This window comes from Scophthalmus maximus, chromosome 18, assembly GCF_022379125.1.
Source record: "Scophthalmus maximus strain ysfricsl-2021 chromosome 18, ASM2237912v1, whole genome shotgun sequence".
Classification (NCBI taxonomy): domain Eukaryota; kingdom Metazoa; phylum Chordata; class Actinopteri; order Pleuronectiformes; family Scophthalmidae; genus Scophthalmus; species Scophthalmus maximus.
In genome coordinates this window covers 12,534,465-12,550,285 of record NC_061532.1, presented here as the reverse complement: position 1 = coordinate 12,550,285, position 15,821 = coordinate 12,534,465, and the positions used below count along the sequence as shown (strand labels likewise).

At 41.3% G+C, this 15,821-nt stretch overlaps 2 protein-coding genes across 2 annotated transcripts; both read right to left on the bottom strand.

Moving 5' to 3' along the window:
* Positions 1–632: 632 nt before the first annotated feature.
* epm2a (EPM2A glucan phosphatase, laforin) lies at positions 633–7,052 on the bottom strand. Its single transcript, XM_035616717.2, has 4 exons — positions 6,656–7,052; positions 5,649–5,823; positions 2,045–2,289; positions 633–1,946 (listed from the first exon to the last, which is right to left on the bottom strand). Exons 1-4 carry the CDS (start codon positions 6,900–6,902, stop codon positions 1,663–1,665), a joined length of 951 nt encoding a protein of 316 aa, XP_035472610.1. The 5' UTR covers positions 6,903–7,052; the 3' UTR covers positions 633–1,662.
* Positions 7,053–7,787: 735 nt separating this feature from the next.
* Positions 7,788–15,282, bottom strand: LOC118289740 (hydroperoxide isomerase ALOXE3-like). Its single transcript, XM_035616713.2, has 14 exons — positions 15,043–15,282; positions 14,511–14,715; positions 14,285–14,366; positions 14,057–14,179; positions 13,850–13,953; positions 11,462–11,634; positions 11,157–11,300; positions 10,626–10,829; positions 10,032–10,118; positions 9,727–9,893; positions 9,474–9,589; positions 9,233–9,333; positions 8,792–8,962; positions 7,788–8,694 (listed from the first exon to the last, which is right to left on the bottom strand). Exons 1-14 carry the CDS (start codon positions 15,187–15,189, stop codon positions 8,515–8,517), a joined length of 2,004 nt encoding a protein of 667 aa, XP_035472606.2. The 5' UTR covers positions 15,190–15,282; the 3' UTR covers positions 7,788–8,514.
* Between the last annotated feature and the right edge of the window lie 539 nt (positions 15,283–15,821).

Sequence of the window (15,821 nt, the reverse complement as noted above, 5' to 3'; positions counted from 1 at the left end):
CTGACAGAGGTTTCAGCTGTACACAGCTATCTGCAGTGAAGACTGCAACCTTGGTGAACATGAGATGTTGTGGAGCTCCACTTGTTCAGGAGGTTGTAAAGATCTGCCTCCCGCGGACGTTGTGTGAAATTTATGGGACTTTCTGTTTTCATCCCCGCGGATCTAGATCCCTCCCAAAATGTAATCTGTTGCTACAGTACCATGGCTGAGACCCATCTCATAACATTTTACCTTTTTTCAGTAATGCAAAACAAACAAAACCAATCGCATAACCTCCTTGGCGGAGGTAATAGGTGGCGAGGGGCTTGCAGGGACACTGGAGGCGAAAACATTCGGGAAACAACACAAGTACATGGTGTATTCTCGTGGCAGCATTCTGGAGGAGATGGAAGTTTATACTTGGGGAAGACTGCACCATATAAAGCCGTCTATATGATGCTTGCAAATGCCTTTTACACCTCCAATTTGAATGCAAGGATCTGGGGGCACTGGTAGAGGTGAATGACAGATCCTGGAAATCATACATACGTCAAATACTTGAGTCACGGACAACAACTCAGTGGAATGAATGCAACATGTTTACCGATTACATTTGCATCCATTGCGTGGAAAAACCCCAGCAGCCACATAAACACATTGTAAAGTATAGACTGACACTTTTATTTTTCAAACCTGTACATATTCTGCTTCTTCTTTAGAAAAACGAAAAAGCACGTCACTTATTTCATATCCAGGTTTTGCGCGTATTTTTAGAATGTTTAGAAATCCACAATTTTGGGTTCCGCTAGCACATATGCATGGCTCAGTCCTCCCACCCATCCCCACTGACACCCTTTTAAGATGCTGTCTTCTGCAGGCACTCGCTACAAAGTAATGAGAAGCTGCAAGACGTGCTTGAGGAGAGGAATCATCCCTCCTCTCTAGGCGGTAACGAAAACACTATCTTAGAAAAAAATGAACGCGCAATATATTGTCATTATGAGTCTAGGCAGAGGAACAGCATTTCAATAATATTTTTCTGTGTGTGCATTAAAATGGTCTGGCAGGGATGTTCTTGTTATTTAGGAGATGGCTCAGAATAGCATCTGTCGGATAAATAAATAAAGATGAAATGCTACTCAGAGAGAGATGGGGGCGGAGCTGTGTTCTTCGATGTCTGGGAACAGAATACCCGTTTGACAGATATGAGGAGGCATTGTCCTTTTAAGGAATTGATTTGTTGCATTGGCGAGGACTGCCAATTTCATGCAACAATAAGACTCGCCAAAAGAACTTTCCCTCTGAAATAAAAAGTATATTCTTTTGATAAACAATAATGCAATAGGAGAAACTGTGGAATAACAGTGGGGGAAAAGTTCCGCTTCCCTCTCTCTTACCCTGCACAATGTGTCTGGGTTTGTTACAATCACTTTTCAGTATATTGATATTAGTTGTGGGTTTTTTTGTTTGCTGCGTGTTCCTCTCAATTCCTGCTGTTCAACACTTAGGCTAAAAGTCACAACTTCAAAATGCCAACTCTAATCATTGATATTATTATAAAAACAGCTAAAAGAAAAACTCCCCTGTGGACATGTACAAGTGGGTATATAGTTTAATTTCCAAGCCCAGTCCAGTGGAGTTCTTCTTCCAATTTGAAAACACAAGTGCAAAGACACTTAACTCTCACGACTCTAGGAAAGAGATGGATGGTCTCAGTTGTCCAAACTTCTGGATGAAGTCTGCCCGAGCTTGGACTAAAGCGTCCTGATCTATGAACACGACTGGTCTCCTGACTGCGACGAAGTACTGCACCTTCCTCAGGCTCCAGCCGAGGACGTACATGAGCAGGCCACACACGGCGGCCGTCGACCGGCCCACTCCAGCGTTGCAGTGAACATAGACGGTGTGACCGTTCTCCAAGAGACCATGAAGCAGGAAAACAGCCTGAGGAAGCATCCTGATGCGACCTGCACGAGGAGAGAGTAACGCGCGACGCAGATGAAGGAGAAACCTGGGCGATGTTCGACATATTTATTTTCTCAATCTATCCCAAAATACGTCTTACCCTCAGTGCTCATGTCAGGTGTGGGCATCCACACGTACACCATGCCACAGTCTTTGTACAAGTGCATCATGGTCTCCGGGGTCACGTCTTCCGCAGGGTCGCGTCTGCAGCCGTAGGAGTTGTTCACCATGTCCGCCTCTGTCTGGAAGTTCATCACTGCAGTAATGCCCAGTTCGTGCTTCATCTTGATTGTCACATGTTCGACCTGTCGAGGGCAGCTGCCGAGCCAGATTCGTGGGAGCACCCTGCGGGGCAATACATATGGGATGCATTGATCACTTGTGTCATAGTTGTATGGGTGAATAATATCAGATTATACAAGATTATGATGGCTTTAGAATTCAAAAGCAAGCATTTAAAACGGGCCGCCTCTCATTCGCAGCAGTCCACTAACGTTTTAAACATTTACAGACTACAACCAAACTCTTTTTGCTGCCAAATGCGCAACTCTATAATTTATGTCTGAGTACATGACAAAAATGCCTATTAGGGGAATTGGGGCCACCAGCAATTGATCTAACTTGCCTGATGGTGAAGTCAAACCTCTGTGTTTTTTCCCCCCAAGAGTATATGTAACCAGGGTTTCTAACCACACAAAGCCAAAACTTGGAACTGCACTAGATGCAATAAAATCTGAATAAAAGAAATTATCCAAGTTGGTGGTTGTCTTGTTTCACGGTGTCTTTTCATGCACAGCATGACTTAACCGATGATGCAGGGTTGTGTGTGCATTCTTGAGAAGGGTGTCTGTTTTGTCTCTATGGTATATTTGTTGAAATATGCCACTTGTTCAGTAAAAAGAAATGTCTGTGTGACCTCCCCGAGGCCTCCTCTCTTCTTAATGTGAGCTTAAGAGTTGAGGCACCGGCTAAAAAGTGAGTTAAATTCCCTTTGAATCATATAAAGATTTACTATAGAGGTGAGTTTGAATCATACTCGGGGCAACACGGATGCAGGCTCTGGGAGACTAATTCAAAAAGCTATTAATAGGCACGATAAAAGGGCACAGTGCTTCCCACTGAACACAGGTCCTTGACATAAGTCTTGTAAGGTCTTTCGGCACAAATTAAAACCTGATGGCACCGGCCAACACTTCATTCTTATGCTTGTTATGAGCTCACTGCTTCAGGGCTCCGTGGGTCATTCCGGCTGTACCTGGGATGCCATGGCACTGTGTGTATGCCTCGTGAAAGGAAGGCATGCTGGATATTGTGTGTATAACTATTTGTTGTCTCAATATACAGATTAAGATAACCCCAGAGATTTTGCAAATTACATCTAGCCTTCTAAATCAGTCTGTCACCGCTGCTCACGCTTCAACATTGCTTTGACTTCAAAGTCTATTGACTTCAATTGCTTTGGCTTTATGGTCCTTAGTGACAGGCACATCGGAAGATAGTGCAAAACATGGTGGCAAACTGTTTTTATCTTTTACCTATTGAATGACAAAGATTCATGCTCAAAGCATCATGGATATCTGTATACCACAGCAAACCACTGAATAGTTGTCAGTGCATTTCCCTAGAAAACACCAAAAGAAATGATGTTCCTATGGCTCGTGAGGAAAAGACAGGGATCACCATAGTCGGTTGAAATTGTCCTCTGGGCACTGTGAATGTCTGTGCTCAAACTTGATGGCAATCTATGCCACAGTTATCAAGATATTTCAGTCCAGACCAAAGTGGTGGACCACAGACATTGACATTTCTGGAGATAAGATGATGAACGGTTTAGCTTTATTTTGACTAATGCTCAGAGTGACTGAAGAGCTGCATTCAGACATGCACTGATATATCCGGATATTTTCCTGAAATTTTCTGGAGGGTCTGTATGTGAGAATGCAAATGTCCACAAATTGCGTGTTGCTCTGGAACTCTTCCTGCCAGCCCTCAAGTGAAATGTTGGAAAAACCTTGAGTGAGCCAATGTGAGAAAACTCACAGCGAGCAAATGAATAACCTAATTCTTCGTCATGTCCTGCCTCCTGCATGACACCACAGAAGGTTCCCAAAATGCTCCTGCATGTGTGAACACAACTAACTTAGACAATCAGGAGATTTCTTGCTGCGTTTTTTTAATATGTGAAAGGCAAACTGGAAAATGTCCGGAGTATCGGGTTTGGAGATTTTCAGAGTTCGTGTGTGAAGAAAACAAAACGGCTTATGCTTATTTAATGCAACCATTCAATCTGGAAGCAGTAAAAGGCAGAATTTGGCATTCCGATGTTATGAGCTGACAAACTACTCACTGTCTCACTCTGACAGACTAACAAGGAGTGAGAATTGAAAAATATATACATTAAAAGAAAATGATACCATTAAGACCTGAATAATCATCAATCACTCAGGAAAAATGAATTCTGACTGATCACCACACCTGTCCTTTCCACTGACATCGCCAACAAAGTCAATGAGGTAATATTATAACTGCTAGTGGTCTTCTGTTTTAAAGAACAATCCTTTTCAAAGTGACAGACAGCGATTATAATTAAATGGTAAAGAGCAAGGTTATAGAAGTACGGAGTGAACAGAGTGCACGGTCTGCTCTGCAGGACAGTGAAGTACAGCATAATTATTTACAAATACATTTAATATCAGGATAAAGTTTAATTCAAGCTTGCACTGAGAACATAGAGTAAGAGCCTCAATGAAGAAGATCAGTCATGTGTGAAAACTGTATGGAAAAAAATTAAAAAGAAAAGAGGTGATGTTAAACCTCACCAGTCGACAGGTTATATCATGCTAATGTTGAATCCATAACAAATCAGATTGTAAAAACGACAAATTGGGGTTTCACAAAGTGGCAACCCACACTGACGTCAACTAGTGTTTTGGCCAGTTTTTAAAACTAGATGTTACCACATTTGTTAGAACGGGGGTTGGGCCTTACTGAGAATTCGTCCAACTGACTTCTTTTTGCAATGACTGGAGTCGGCCTCTGTCATCTTGCTGCTGTCTTTTTACATATGATTTCATGCAGCTCTTATGTGCGCCCTCCATCCCCGCCGAGTCTTCACAGACTCATCAAATTCATCGCTCTTCATCCTTCATTAGTCTCAGCAAGTCATCAACCACCATCACCACCAGTGTCTGGACTCCATGGGGGGATTTATTTTGCTGCAGCTTAGGGCAGATGCCCTCGATTATAACATCTCCCCATTGAGTCCAAGTACCAAAGACTATCAGACTTGTCATTGGTTAAATAAATAATAATGCTTTCTCTTTCTTTTTCTTAGTACTTGGTATCACCTCCTAGACAAAATCCTCTTTTTCACTGTGGGTCAGAGGTAAAGGTCAAAAACAATAACAGCAATAATAATAATAAGGGGAATTAAATCCCTGAAGCTCTAATGCTGGCATGCGGATTGCTAAATTATCCTTCATCACTTTGCATTCATGTTGCAGGATTGACATACTGTATAATGCCACCCAAGCCGCCCACCTTTAAAAGTCTTAAGTCTGGCTGTCATCTCACCAATGCTATCGTTTCAACAAATATTCTAGCTGAAACTGTGACGTGTTTTACTTGCTGCGTGAAATTAAACACCCACAACCTTCCCCGCACAACATCACACAGAGAAGGCTTTCACAATACTGGCCTATTACCTGGAAAAATGTATGGCCTTCTGACCAGCCACACTGAAGTAAAAGCTGGTGGTGTGCTTCATCTCATCCGTGTGTCCCGTTTCCTCTATCCAGTGGCCAATTGGGTGGCAGTACACTCCATCTACCATGTTCCTCTCATCATATGAACAGCACCTGTCATGGCTTGGACCGCTACCTGGTGACAAAGAAGACAACCTTTGCGTAAGTTAGTGACCAAATACCCATGTAAGGATGTTTTTTTGTTGTTTTTTTGGTACACAGAATTCAAAAGATTACTCTCCAAAACAAATAAAGAAGTTGCTGATATTTCCCTGCGAGGAATTAAAACAGGAAAACAGCTGTGGAGAGGTAGAGAAACGGTCTCTGTAACTAATAATAACAAGTGGTCGGTATCACTGTACATTTCCTAGTATTTGTCGCATTAATTATAATCCAAAGTGCTCAGTTTGCATTGTAAATCCTTTGAGTATAAATGACTACTATATAACTAAATGTTATATATTATATATACACATTGCTCAAACATGTCTGTTTGATTTATTTTATTGCACATAGACATATTGCACATGCATATAAACAGTCTGTATGAATTAGTTTTTTATATCTCTATATCTATCTCATCTTCATTTTGGGATTCTTTTTCCTACTGTTGTTTTATCTCTTGTTACATTTCCCCTCCCGTCTTTTACTGATATTTGTGTGGTAATACATTTTAAACTTTGAGGGCAAGCTTTTGTACTTGTAGTATAATATTTGTTTTACTTTGAGGTACTGTTATTTTAGCACCAAATACAAACTGTAAACAGTATTTCTATGACTACTGGGTGTAGGGAAATCCATGAGCTAGAAGTGTCACTCTACCGCCACCATGTGGCCGCAACGACACATTACGGTAAATAGAGCAAACATGGCGGAGTTGTTTTGATCGAAGCGAGCCCTTCGAAGGGAATTAACTCGAATCAGTTTGACATGTAAACAAGCAAACGTCGTGCACACACGCTGCGTACCTTCCCAGATAAAGGAGCCTCCGGTTCTCTTGACGAACTTGAACCACAGCGGGTCTTTGAACGGCTCGGCCAGCTGCACGTCGCCGACCCACAGACTCGGTTCCCGCGCGGACGCGAGCTTCTGTGGGGTTTTCATCGGGACCGCTCCGCTCGGATCCCACTGGCCCATTTCCACACGCGAACCCAGCACAAAGAGCTCCTCGTCCGAAGAGTCCGGAGTGAGGATGACTGCGAACCTGAATAACATTGTCAGCGCCTGGACAAAATTTCCTCAGTTTATCCAGCACGCCTGGCCTGGGTTATTATATGCTGTGGTATTACAGCAAGGATTTTCTTTTCTTTTTTATTTCGTGCGGCTGATAGTGTGTGGAGTTGTCTAAAAATAACTGGGTCTTCTTTTGACAGATTATCCCCCCCCCAACTGAAAACCCGACACCAAACAGTCATCCGTCCCTTATCAAACCTAAACCTAGTTCTAACCCCAAAATCAAGTCTGAAGCCATTGCGCTAATGTCAATGCACATCAGCGCAAAACTCAAGCCACGAGGTTGAGGGAATTCCTGAGCTCAGCCCCAGATTTGTGTCAATATGGAGATTTGTGAAAGGTTGCATCGAAAGGTTCCTGATACAACTTCTGCCGTACTGACAGTGCCTGAAAGGGCAATGGCCTATAAAATTCTTCCATAAAAAAAGTTTGGAACAACCAGGACTCTTCCTAGACCAGGCCGCACCCAGGCAAACTGAGCAATCGGGGGAAGAAGGGCCAAGAACCTGATGGTGATCACCAGGGATCCTGTGTGGCGATGGGGCGGACTTCCAAAAGGAAAATCACCACTTCAACATTCCACCGTTGTGGGCTCTGTGGTCCAGCCAGAAGCTTCTCTTCATTCTAAGACTCGTGGAACGCCTGCTTGAAGTTTACAAAAAAGGATGTAAAAGACTTTCACAGACTAACCAACAACATTCTCTGATATTACAAAACCATGATTCAAATATTAGGAGTCATGTCTGAAATCAGCCCCTGCTCATATCGTCTACCTAGAACTATCCCAAACAGTGTAGCATGGTGGGAGCAGCATCAGACTGGTGGTGGTTTTGACTGGATTTGAAGTGGAAGACAGGGGACAGGAGGTAATTGTAAACACTAGAACACCTTTATTTGTATATTTTATTTCCAATAAACGTAGTAATAGGCTTGTTTGTGTGTGTTTTCCCGCAGTGTCTAATGTTTCATAGGAAAAGAAAAAAGCAAGTACACAAGAAAAACCCTGCATTTGAATGTGAGTTAACGACACATCTATAAAACAACTCTGATATGAACCAGATCACCTTGATCCATTGATCACACAGTAGCTCTGCTTTCAAAAGGTCAAAATGAATGTTAGGTAATTGGACAAAAAAAGTTAATGACAGTACACAAACACTTGAAATGAATGAAAAATGATCGATCCATTATCAATACCGCTTTATACATTAAGGGTCGCGGGGGGCTGGAGTCAATCCTCCAAACCTTGCCCCAATCTCCATGTCTTGGACTGTGGGAGGAACCCGGAGAGAACCCACGCATATACGGGGAGAAAATGCAAACTCCTCACAGAAATAAAAATGATGTACAGCCTAATTGTTCAATAGGGGCCAGGGTAATGTTCAAGGTATTTCAAGTTGATGTGTTAGTCAGTTAAGTTGCTTATCAACATGCCGTAGTTTCACATGTCCCCATACCATAGGCTTAACCAATATGAAATCAACTAAATCATAGGGGATGGGATATCTTCCAATCCCATCATGCATCAACACCTCCCCTCTCCCAGCTTGCAATACAATGAATGTGAATGACAGAATTGCTCCCTCAGACTTTCTTAAATAGTTACACTGCTCTCAATGTAATCAGGGTGCAGATATGTATAGGGTACTTCAAGTTGCGAGTTTCTTTTTGTAATTTTTTCACCCAGGTAGAGTAATTCTGCTTGAAATTCCTTAATCATCTGCTTAGGGGCAGGCTCGTCGAATCGCTCCTCAGGGTATTCACCTAAATGAACCTACCGGAATGACAAAACCAAGACAGATAAGATAAGAAGACTGACACAGTATGTCACGGTAAAATTAAGGCCTAATGTGTTTTAACACCAAACTTACAGTATCAGTGTATTTAGTTGAAAGGATCCAAAACAAGGCTGAAAAGGCGACAGCCTCTCCAACATTCGGGAGGCTCTCCAAGATTGTCTTCATGCTCGTCTGCCCTTTGGTGGTTGGAGGAGGTTTGTGCAGCAGCAATGTGCCATTGGGCATCCAGTAGTGGTAGTCAAACTAGATGATGACAAGGGCGTCGACATGTACATAATGTATAATATGAAGTTTTTTAATTTGTTATTTAAATTCTTATGATTAGCTGAACATAATAATAAACATTATAGAAAAGGTGATCTAAATGTACAATGGTAATGAAATCTTTGCCCTGTTGTATTGCTCAGCTAGTACCCTGCTAAGTGGAATTATTAAAAAATAATTTGTTAAAGCAAACTTGATCAAACCTCAATACATATTTGGTTATCCTTTTTTTATTAACTCTTGCCTCACCTGTCCATTGTTGACAGCAGCATGTTGAACCGACACTGTGAAGATCACCATGGTGATGAATCTGATCAATTCCTCCGTAGTATGAAAGCATGCAGGGAATCCTGTCATCAGCATCAACATTATTATAAATGATAGAGTTAATCTTTGGCATTCACTACGTGCTTGGGGTATTTTAATATACTATATGTTTCTCTATACAGGCTGTGTTGAAAATAATTGTGTCAGAACATGGATTAAATACCTTTGTTTTCTAAGAGGCCATGAGTGAATATCTCACTGATCCATTCCTGCAGCTCCGTGTCTTTATGGACCTCAGTGTCTGTGGGATAGTAGTACTCCACTACTGCCTTCACAAAGCTGGGGTATACAAAACAATTCGATTTTGAATATTTAAATAATTATGTTTTGTAAGTGGAAAAAAAGATAGAAAGAGTAATCAAGGGAAGACACAATAAGTTTTTGATCACACCACACTCCCCCAAATTTAAGGTTACCTGTTGATGATGGTCCACAGCTTCAGTCCATCATCTCTGTAGTAGAAGTTGGGAATTGACTCCAGTCCTCGTGCAGTGATGTTCTCTGGCAGACAGACAGAGCTGTAGGTCGTTTCAGCGTGAGACCTTCTCATGAGCTCTATCATCCCCTCACATCCGAGTGAAGTCTAATAATTAATAATTCAGAAATATTTACCAAGATAACTTCTCCACAGGGAAAACAAAGACTAGATTGCAAATATTAAAGGCAGACATTCTTTTTTACGATGGTTCAATATAACAAGAAATGTCAAGAAGAGTCTTACTTTGTTGAAAATCCCAGTAGGTCCGACAATACTTGCTCTGGCTGCTGTGTTTATGTCGACGGTGTCGCGGAAGTGTGGAATCAACAGCTGTATGGACAGCGAGAAAAATGTTGAAAAAATTAAAAAAAGTTTTCCTCCAGTGAATTCCTTTATTGCAAACACTGATGGGTACAAAGTTCCTAAACTAACCAAAAACTAACCTTCCATAATTAATCTAAAATAATATTATACTAAACACTTTTTTTCTTTTTTATTGATTTTTCCTTATTATTAACTACTTATCATCTGTGTTATCCAAAACATTAAAATTCCTGTATAGTGTTTGTTAAAAAGAGATCAACATAAATTATAAATTAAGATACAAAGTTATGAAGTGTCCCGGGGGCCTTTGTTGTTCAAGGTGCTCAATCCCACCATCTGTGATTACAATTCAACCTTCATCCTGTATTTCTAATCTCTTTCCCTTCATTTTCTCTCGATCAATCAATAAAAACAAAACACCTCCAAAAATACCTGAAAAATCTGTCAGATCAAGGAAATTGGAAAAAAAAAGACAAGTGCACCAGCTCAATGATCTCTGCTGTGTCATCATACCTTGTAGAGAGGATGAATCACAGGAAAGCAGCGAAGGGTGGCAATAGCATAGACATCTGACATAAAGTGTGTACACATGAGGTGATGGACTGCTTCATGATCCAATATATCTGCATTTTTGATAAACATCTTGGCGAGCAGCCAGTCCGTCTCCGGGTCACTGGGCAGGAAGATGGGATTCTGCTCAGAGGGTTGTTGATGCAGCTGGAATGTGATTAAAGAAATTAAAATGAATTTTTATATGTTAAAGAAGTGTAACAAAATGTAAAGGTGGATTCCTTTGTGACTGATGACTCAATAAATAATAATAATAATAATAATAAGCATTTATAGAGCACTTTTCATTGCTAAAAGCAATCTCAAAGTGCTAACCAACAAGTTTGACTCTTCATTAATGGCTGGATTTATTCATCGCCTTTTGGAAAAAATACTAATGCACTGTGGAATGTGATATGATTTAGTGACTAGACTAGTGATTTTACTTAAATGTATGAAGAATAAATACTGTTAATTGTTGTATCAATGAAATACCTGTATCGCAATTGGCATCAGTTTCTTCTCTGGGTTCACGTAGAACAAACACAGACCCGGTGTAAGAGGAAGAGGTTCTCCATCACAGACTCTGGTGGGTATGCCGTCCATCTTTTTTTGGTCATAGAGAAATATATTGCCTTTCTGTATGGGAACAGAAACAAGGCATTAAGATGTAACACATATAAGTAATTAATCAAGCAAATATGATCATCAGGGACTTTTCACTGTAATAAAATTACAGGCATAAATTTTATCCCAAATTAAAAAATTATCACCCATTCAAAGCCACTCCTCTTTCCTACCTCCATTTCCCTCTTCAGAGAGGCGCCCTCGTCCAAGAACGGCTTCACCATCTCCTCTGTGACTGGAAAGTTTGGGGGAAGCTCTGAACAGCGCTTGATAACATTGGGGTTGATTCCGTTCAGAAACTGGGATCCATAGAAGTCATCTTCCTGCCAGTGCTCTGTAACGTACTCTGCAAGTGGAAGCAGTTGGCGAATATGTTATAATGTTCAACTTGTTTATTCTGTGCTCGGGTTTGACGTTCAACATGATCATGGTCAAACAAGATTGTTGGTTTTTAACTTGTATAAAAACACTCCTTTATACTCACCAAGATGGGAATATTTTATTCAACAACAGGAAGAAAAGGTCATAAAAATGTATATGACTCAACAATGTTAGCTAATTTATATAGATTTCCTTTTTGATTGAAATTTGAGATGGGATGGAGTTAGAAAACTCAAGGGGATGTTGAAATTGTGCTTTAGATTATGTGTCTTTTTTGTTTTGTGTGAGTGGATCCTCTGTCTGCAGTTGAGGATCTTTGGCTGCACCTCTGAACCTCCTCCCAAGGGCTGAAAACTTGGGCTTGGCCTGGAGAGCTGGCAGGTCTGGATTGGTCCCGTCAACATTTCCTCCCTTGAAAAACCCAGAGGGTCTTCAGACAGTTTGATAACAGCAGCAGCACTTTTTCTGGTTCTGGAGGGAAGCATTGAAGAGATTCTGCTCTCCTGACGTCAATGGGGACCTCGTTCCACCATTGAGGAACCAGGACAGAAAAAAGACAGGATTTAGATGAGTGGTTGCTGCCCACCCCTTGCAGTGAGAGCATTTGCAGAGCGGAGTGGACAGGCTGGGGTGTAAGTTTTGACCATATTCTGGACACGGGAAGGCCCTGAGCCATTCACAGCAGGGTAGGTGAGTACCAGTGCCTTGAATCAGATTCGAGCCACCTCCGGAAGCTGGTGCAGAGGAGAGGTGTAGTGTGGGAGAATTTTGGTAGGTTGAAGACCGGGTCGCTGCATTCTGGATGAACTGCACGGGTTGAATGGCACATGTCGGCAGACCAGCTAGGAGGGAGTTGCAGTATTCCAAGCATGAGATAACAAGAGCCTGCACCAATACCTGTGTCACCTTCTCTGTGAGGAACAGATGAAGGAAAGCTGATTATCCAGTGTCGCACTCAGGTTCCTTGCAGTTTGAGCAGGGTTCACCACAGAGTTCCCAATGGTAATGGAGAGGTTGTTGGTGGAAGGAAAAGCATCTCGGTCTTGTCCAGATTGGGCTGTGGGTGGTGCGTCGACATCCACTGAGAAATGTCAGCCAGATATAGAGAGATTCTTGCTGCCACCTGGGTTTCAGATTGTGGAAAGGATCACATGAGTTGGCTGTCATCGGCATAGCTATGGTAGGAAATGTGAGTGAGTGAATGACGGAGCCTAATGACCTGGTGTACAAAGAAAAGAGGATGGGGTCCAGAACAGAGCCCTGAGGGACCCCAGTAGTGAGGTTGCAGGGTTCGGACACAGATCCTTTCCAAGTAGCCCTGTTATTGTGGTCCTTGAGGTAGGATGCCAACTGGGAGAGTGCCGAGCCTGAGACTCACAGTTTTTGGAGGGTGTAGAGGAGGATCTGTTGGTTCACTGTGTCAAAAGCTGTTGAGAGGTCGAGCATGATGACAGCAGAGGAGAGGGTGGCTGCTTGAGCTGTGTGTAGTTCCTCTGTGACACCTGGGAGGGCCGTCTCAGTTGAGTGCCCTCCCTGGAATCCAGACTGGTGGGGGTCAAGAAGCTATCTTTTATTTGGTTTGTGTTCACTTAGATTTAGTAAGTTTCCTTTTGTGAATAAGACATTTCCAGAGAATTTTGGTTGTTGTTTTGGCCTGGGTTCACCGTGAAGGTTGGTCATTAGTTTGTTCACTTGCAAATAAATTGTTCACTGTTGATAAGTCCAGTGTTCTGGTTGTGGTTTTGGGACTGGGAAATAAGTTTCTTTTAATTTATGTTTTACTCCTACTCCCCTAGACAGGGGCATAACAAGAGTAAAACTGTTGAAAGTTGAAAGATACCCCATAAAGGTATGTCACATCTTTGATGCATTGTTCTTGATGATGTTAAGCAGTAGTTTGAAAGTATTGTTTAATTAAGCCCATAAGCTATAACTGATTACCGATGAGTTTAGCTTTGGAGGTGATATAAGCTAACTGACATGCTGTTAGATGTGTTTTTCCAAGTTCCTCAAAAGTGATAATTTGTTGTGCAAGTTCAAACAGGAGATGTTTATGCAATAAAATTGTCATGATAATCTCTCTGTTAGATCTGATGATGGTTTGTTCACCAATAGCATGCAGCCACTTGACATTGCTGTAAGCTATAAACTAAGCAGAAGAGCTGATAAACAGGAATTACCTGACATTGGTGTCTTTTTGAACCAGAAGATTTTTTTCAGGTCCTCAAATGTTTCCCAGTTTTCCATGGACCCGATCAACCCCCTAAACTTGAGTTCCATACCACTGAATTGAAAAAGGGTTAAAAATAAAATAAATTGAACGTGACTATATTGGAATCTGAATGTGTCACAAATGTATTATACTGGTATATATAGAATATACCCACATTATAGATGATTCATTAATCTTTTCGTTGAATTTGGCCTGAGTGTGGCGCATTTCAGTTGGGATCTCAGACTCAGTAACGAAATGGCTTGTGTGGGTTAGTCCTTCAGCCATAACCTTCCATCTGAAAAAACAAACAAATGAACAGTTACCAAAAAAAACACAGTGAAATATCTCATAATGAGCATAACTGCAGTTCTAGGTACTTTACACTGTACTGCACACTTACTTGTACATGCTCTGTTTATGCATCAGCTCATTTTTCCGGTGGTCAATCAACAGAGGATGTTCCTCCTCAAAAACCTTCATGGCTGAGAGGTAGAAAGAACATGACCGCAGTCAATTTAAGTTACAAATCATAAACTGCCCTCCCCCCAAAATTTTTTATAAGAAGTGATACCCTAAAATATTAAATTTCAATTATCTATAATAGTTAATATAGGGAATTGCCACACCTCTCCCTCCTCTCAGTTCCACATTTTCCCCCCTGGAGATCCATCTATTACAGGGGAAGAGAATGACCTCTCCTTCTGGAGTCGTCACCACTATTTTGGAGCAATGCCACTCGTCTTCTGGGAAGAAAATGAAGGGATCTTTCTCCACCTTGACCAGCAGAAGTTTCCCCAGAGACGAACTGGTTTTGATGGTGTAGGTCCCTGTCTGGAAATAAGGTTAGATATAAATTTAAATGCGTCATAGACACTCTAACCAAAAATGTGGGTGACATTTGTTGAAACAAAAGTAATTTGCCAAAAAGAAAGTTTCCGTCTCATCTCAAACTGATAAAGCTGTGTTGAATAAACCGAAATTTGCTTCTGTGCCTCTTTGAGTTAAGAACTAAAATGTAAAATTCCCATATGATGAGGATCTATTTGTTATGTAAAGCTAAGGGTACTGAATTACATAAAGGTAACTGCATGTACAAGCAACTTATACACTCAACTTGTCAATCACAATAGGAGCAATGTGCAGTTGGATTCAACTTACTGTCCCAGTTGTGAAGTCCGGGCCAAAGTTGTCCAACTCTGTTCGCTCTTTCTGTCCCTCGTCTCCAAATAAGGTGATAAATACGTGATCCCACGTTCCTGCATTTTTCAGGTCACCCGTTGTCACCTGTAGCTTGTATTCAGCCATGGTCACTCACTGTCTAGAAAAAGAAATATCAGGTCCAGGTTTTCCTGTCTCTGTGCTCTGTTCTCCTGCTCCCTGCTTATTTTTATAGTGACTTTATTGAGTAACCCCACCCCGTTTCATAAACCGGTTTCCTGGTTTATGTTACGCTTGATGTCCTTATCACTTATATGCTCATTGTTACAATCTCTTTGTACTTTATCTGGTCTAGTTCACACCTGTATACCTTTTTTATTTAATCCCAGTAAAATTAGCAGAAAACTGGAACAAAATACTGATGCAAACCAAATACAAGAAAGAACTGAACGAGTGCATATCACCTCTGACAGGATGCAGGGTGATCTGAGAACAACAATCATTGATAATAACAGGTCTGGCCATGCTGGGACTTGCCCTGTGAACATTCTGAAGATTCCCCAAAATCGACCTGCTCCAATTTCCTTTCCTTGATAAAAACCACCTAAAATAGTGTTATTATGATTATGATTAGTTACAACCTGGATCTGCAATGAAATATACATCGTGACAATCAATCAATGCAAACTGGCTTGTGAGGTTTTATAGAATACATGTGTGGGAAATCTGCAAAATAATGGAATATAAATTTCTCCCCTCTGTAATACTCACATGTAGAG

Excerpts from the sequence above, each read along its gene's own strand:
- LOC118289740 (XM_035616713.2), bottom strand. The coding sequence starts at position 15,189 with ATGGCTGAATACAAGCTACAGGTGACAACGGGTGACCTGAAAAATGCA. Across the intron at positions 9,590-9,726 it reads CTGTGGACCATCATCAACAG|CTTTGTGAAGGCAGTAGTGG; the intron begins GTAACCTTAAAT and ends TGTATACCCCAG. Across the intron at positions 8,963-9,232 it reads CTGCTGTCAACAATGGACAG|TTTGACTACCACTACTGGAT; the intron begins GTGAGGCAAGAG and ends GTCATCATCTAG.
- epm2a (XM_035616717.2), bottom strand. The coding sequence starts at position 6,902 with ATGTTATTCAGGTTCGCAGTCATCCTCACTCCGGACTCTTCGGACGAG. Across the intron at positions 5,824-6,655 it reads AGGCTCCTTTATCTGGGAAG|GTAGCGGTCCAAGCCATGAC; the intron begins GTACGCAGCGTG and ends CTTTGTCACCAG. Across the intron at positions 1,947-2,044 it reads ACCTGACATGAGCACTGAGG|GTCGCATCAGGATGCTTCCT; the intron begins GTAAGACGTATT and ends CTCCTCGTGCAG.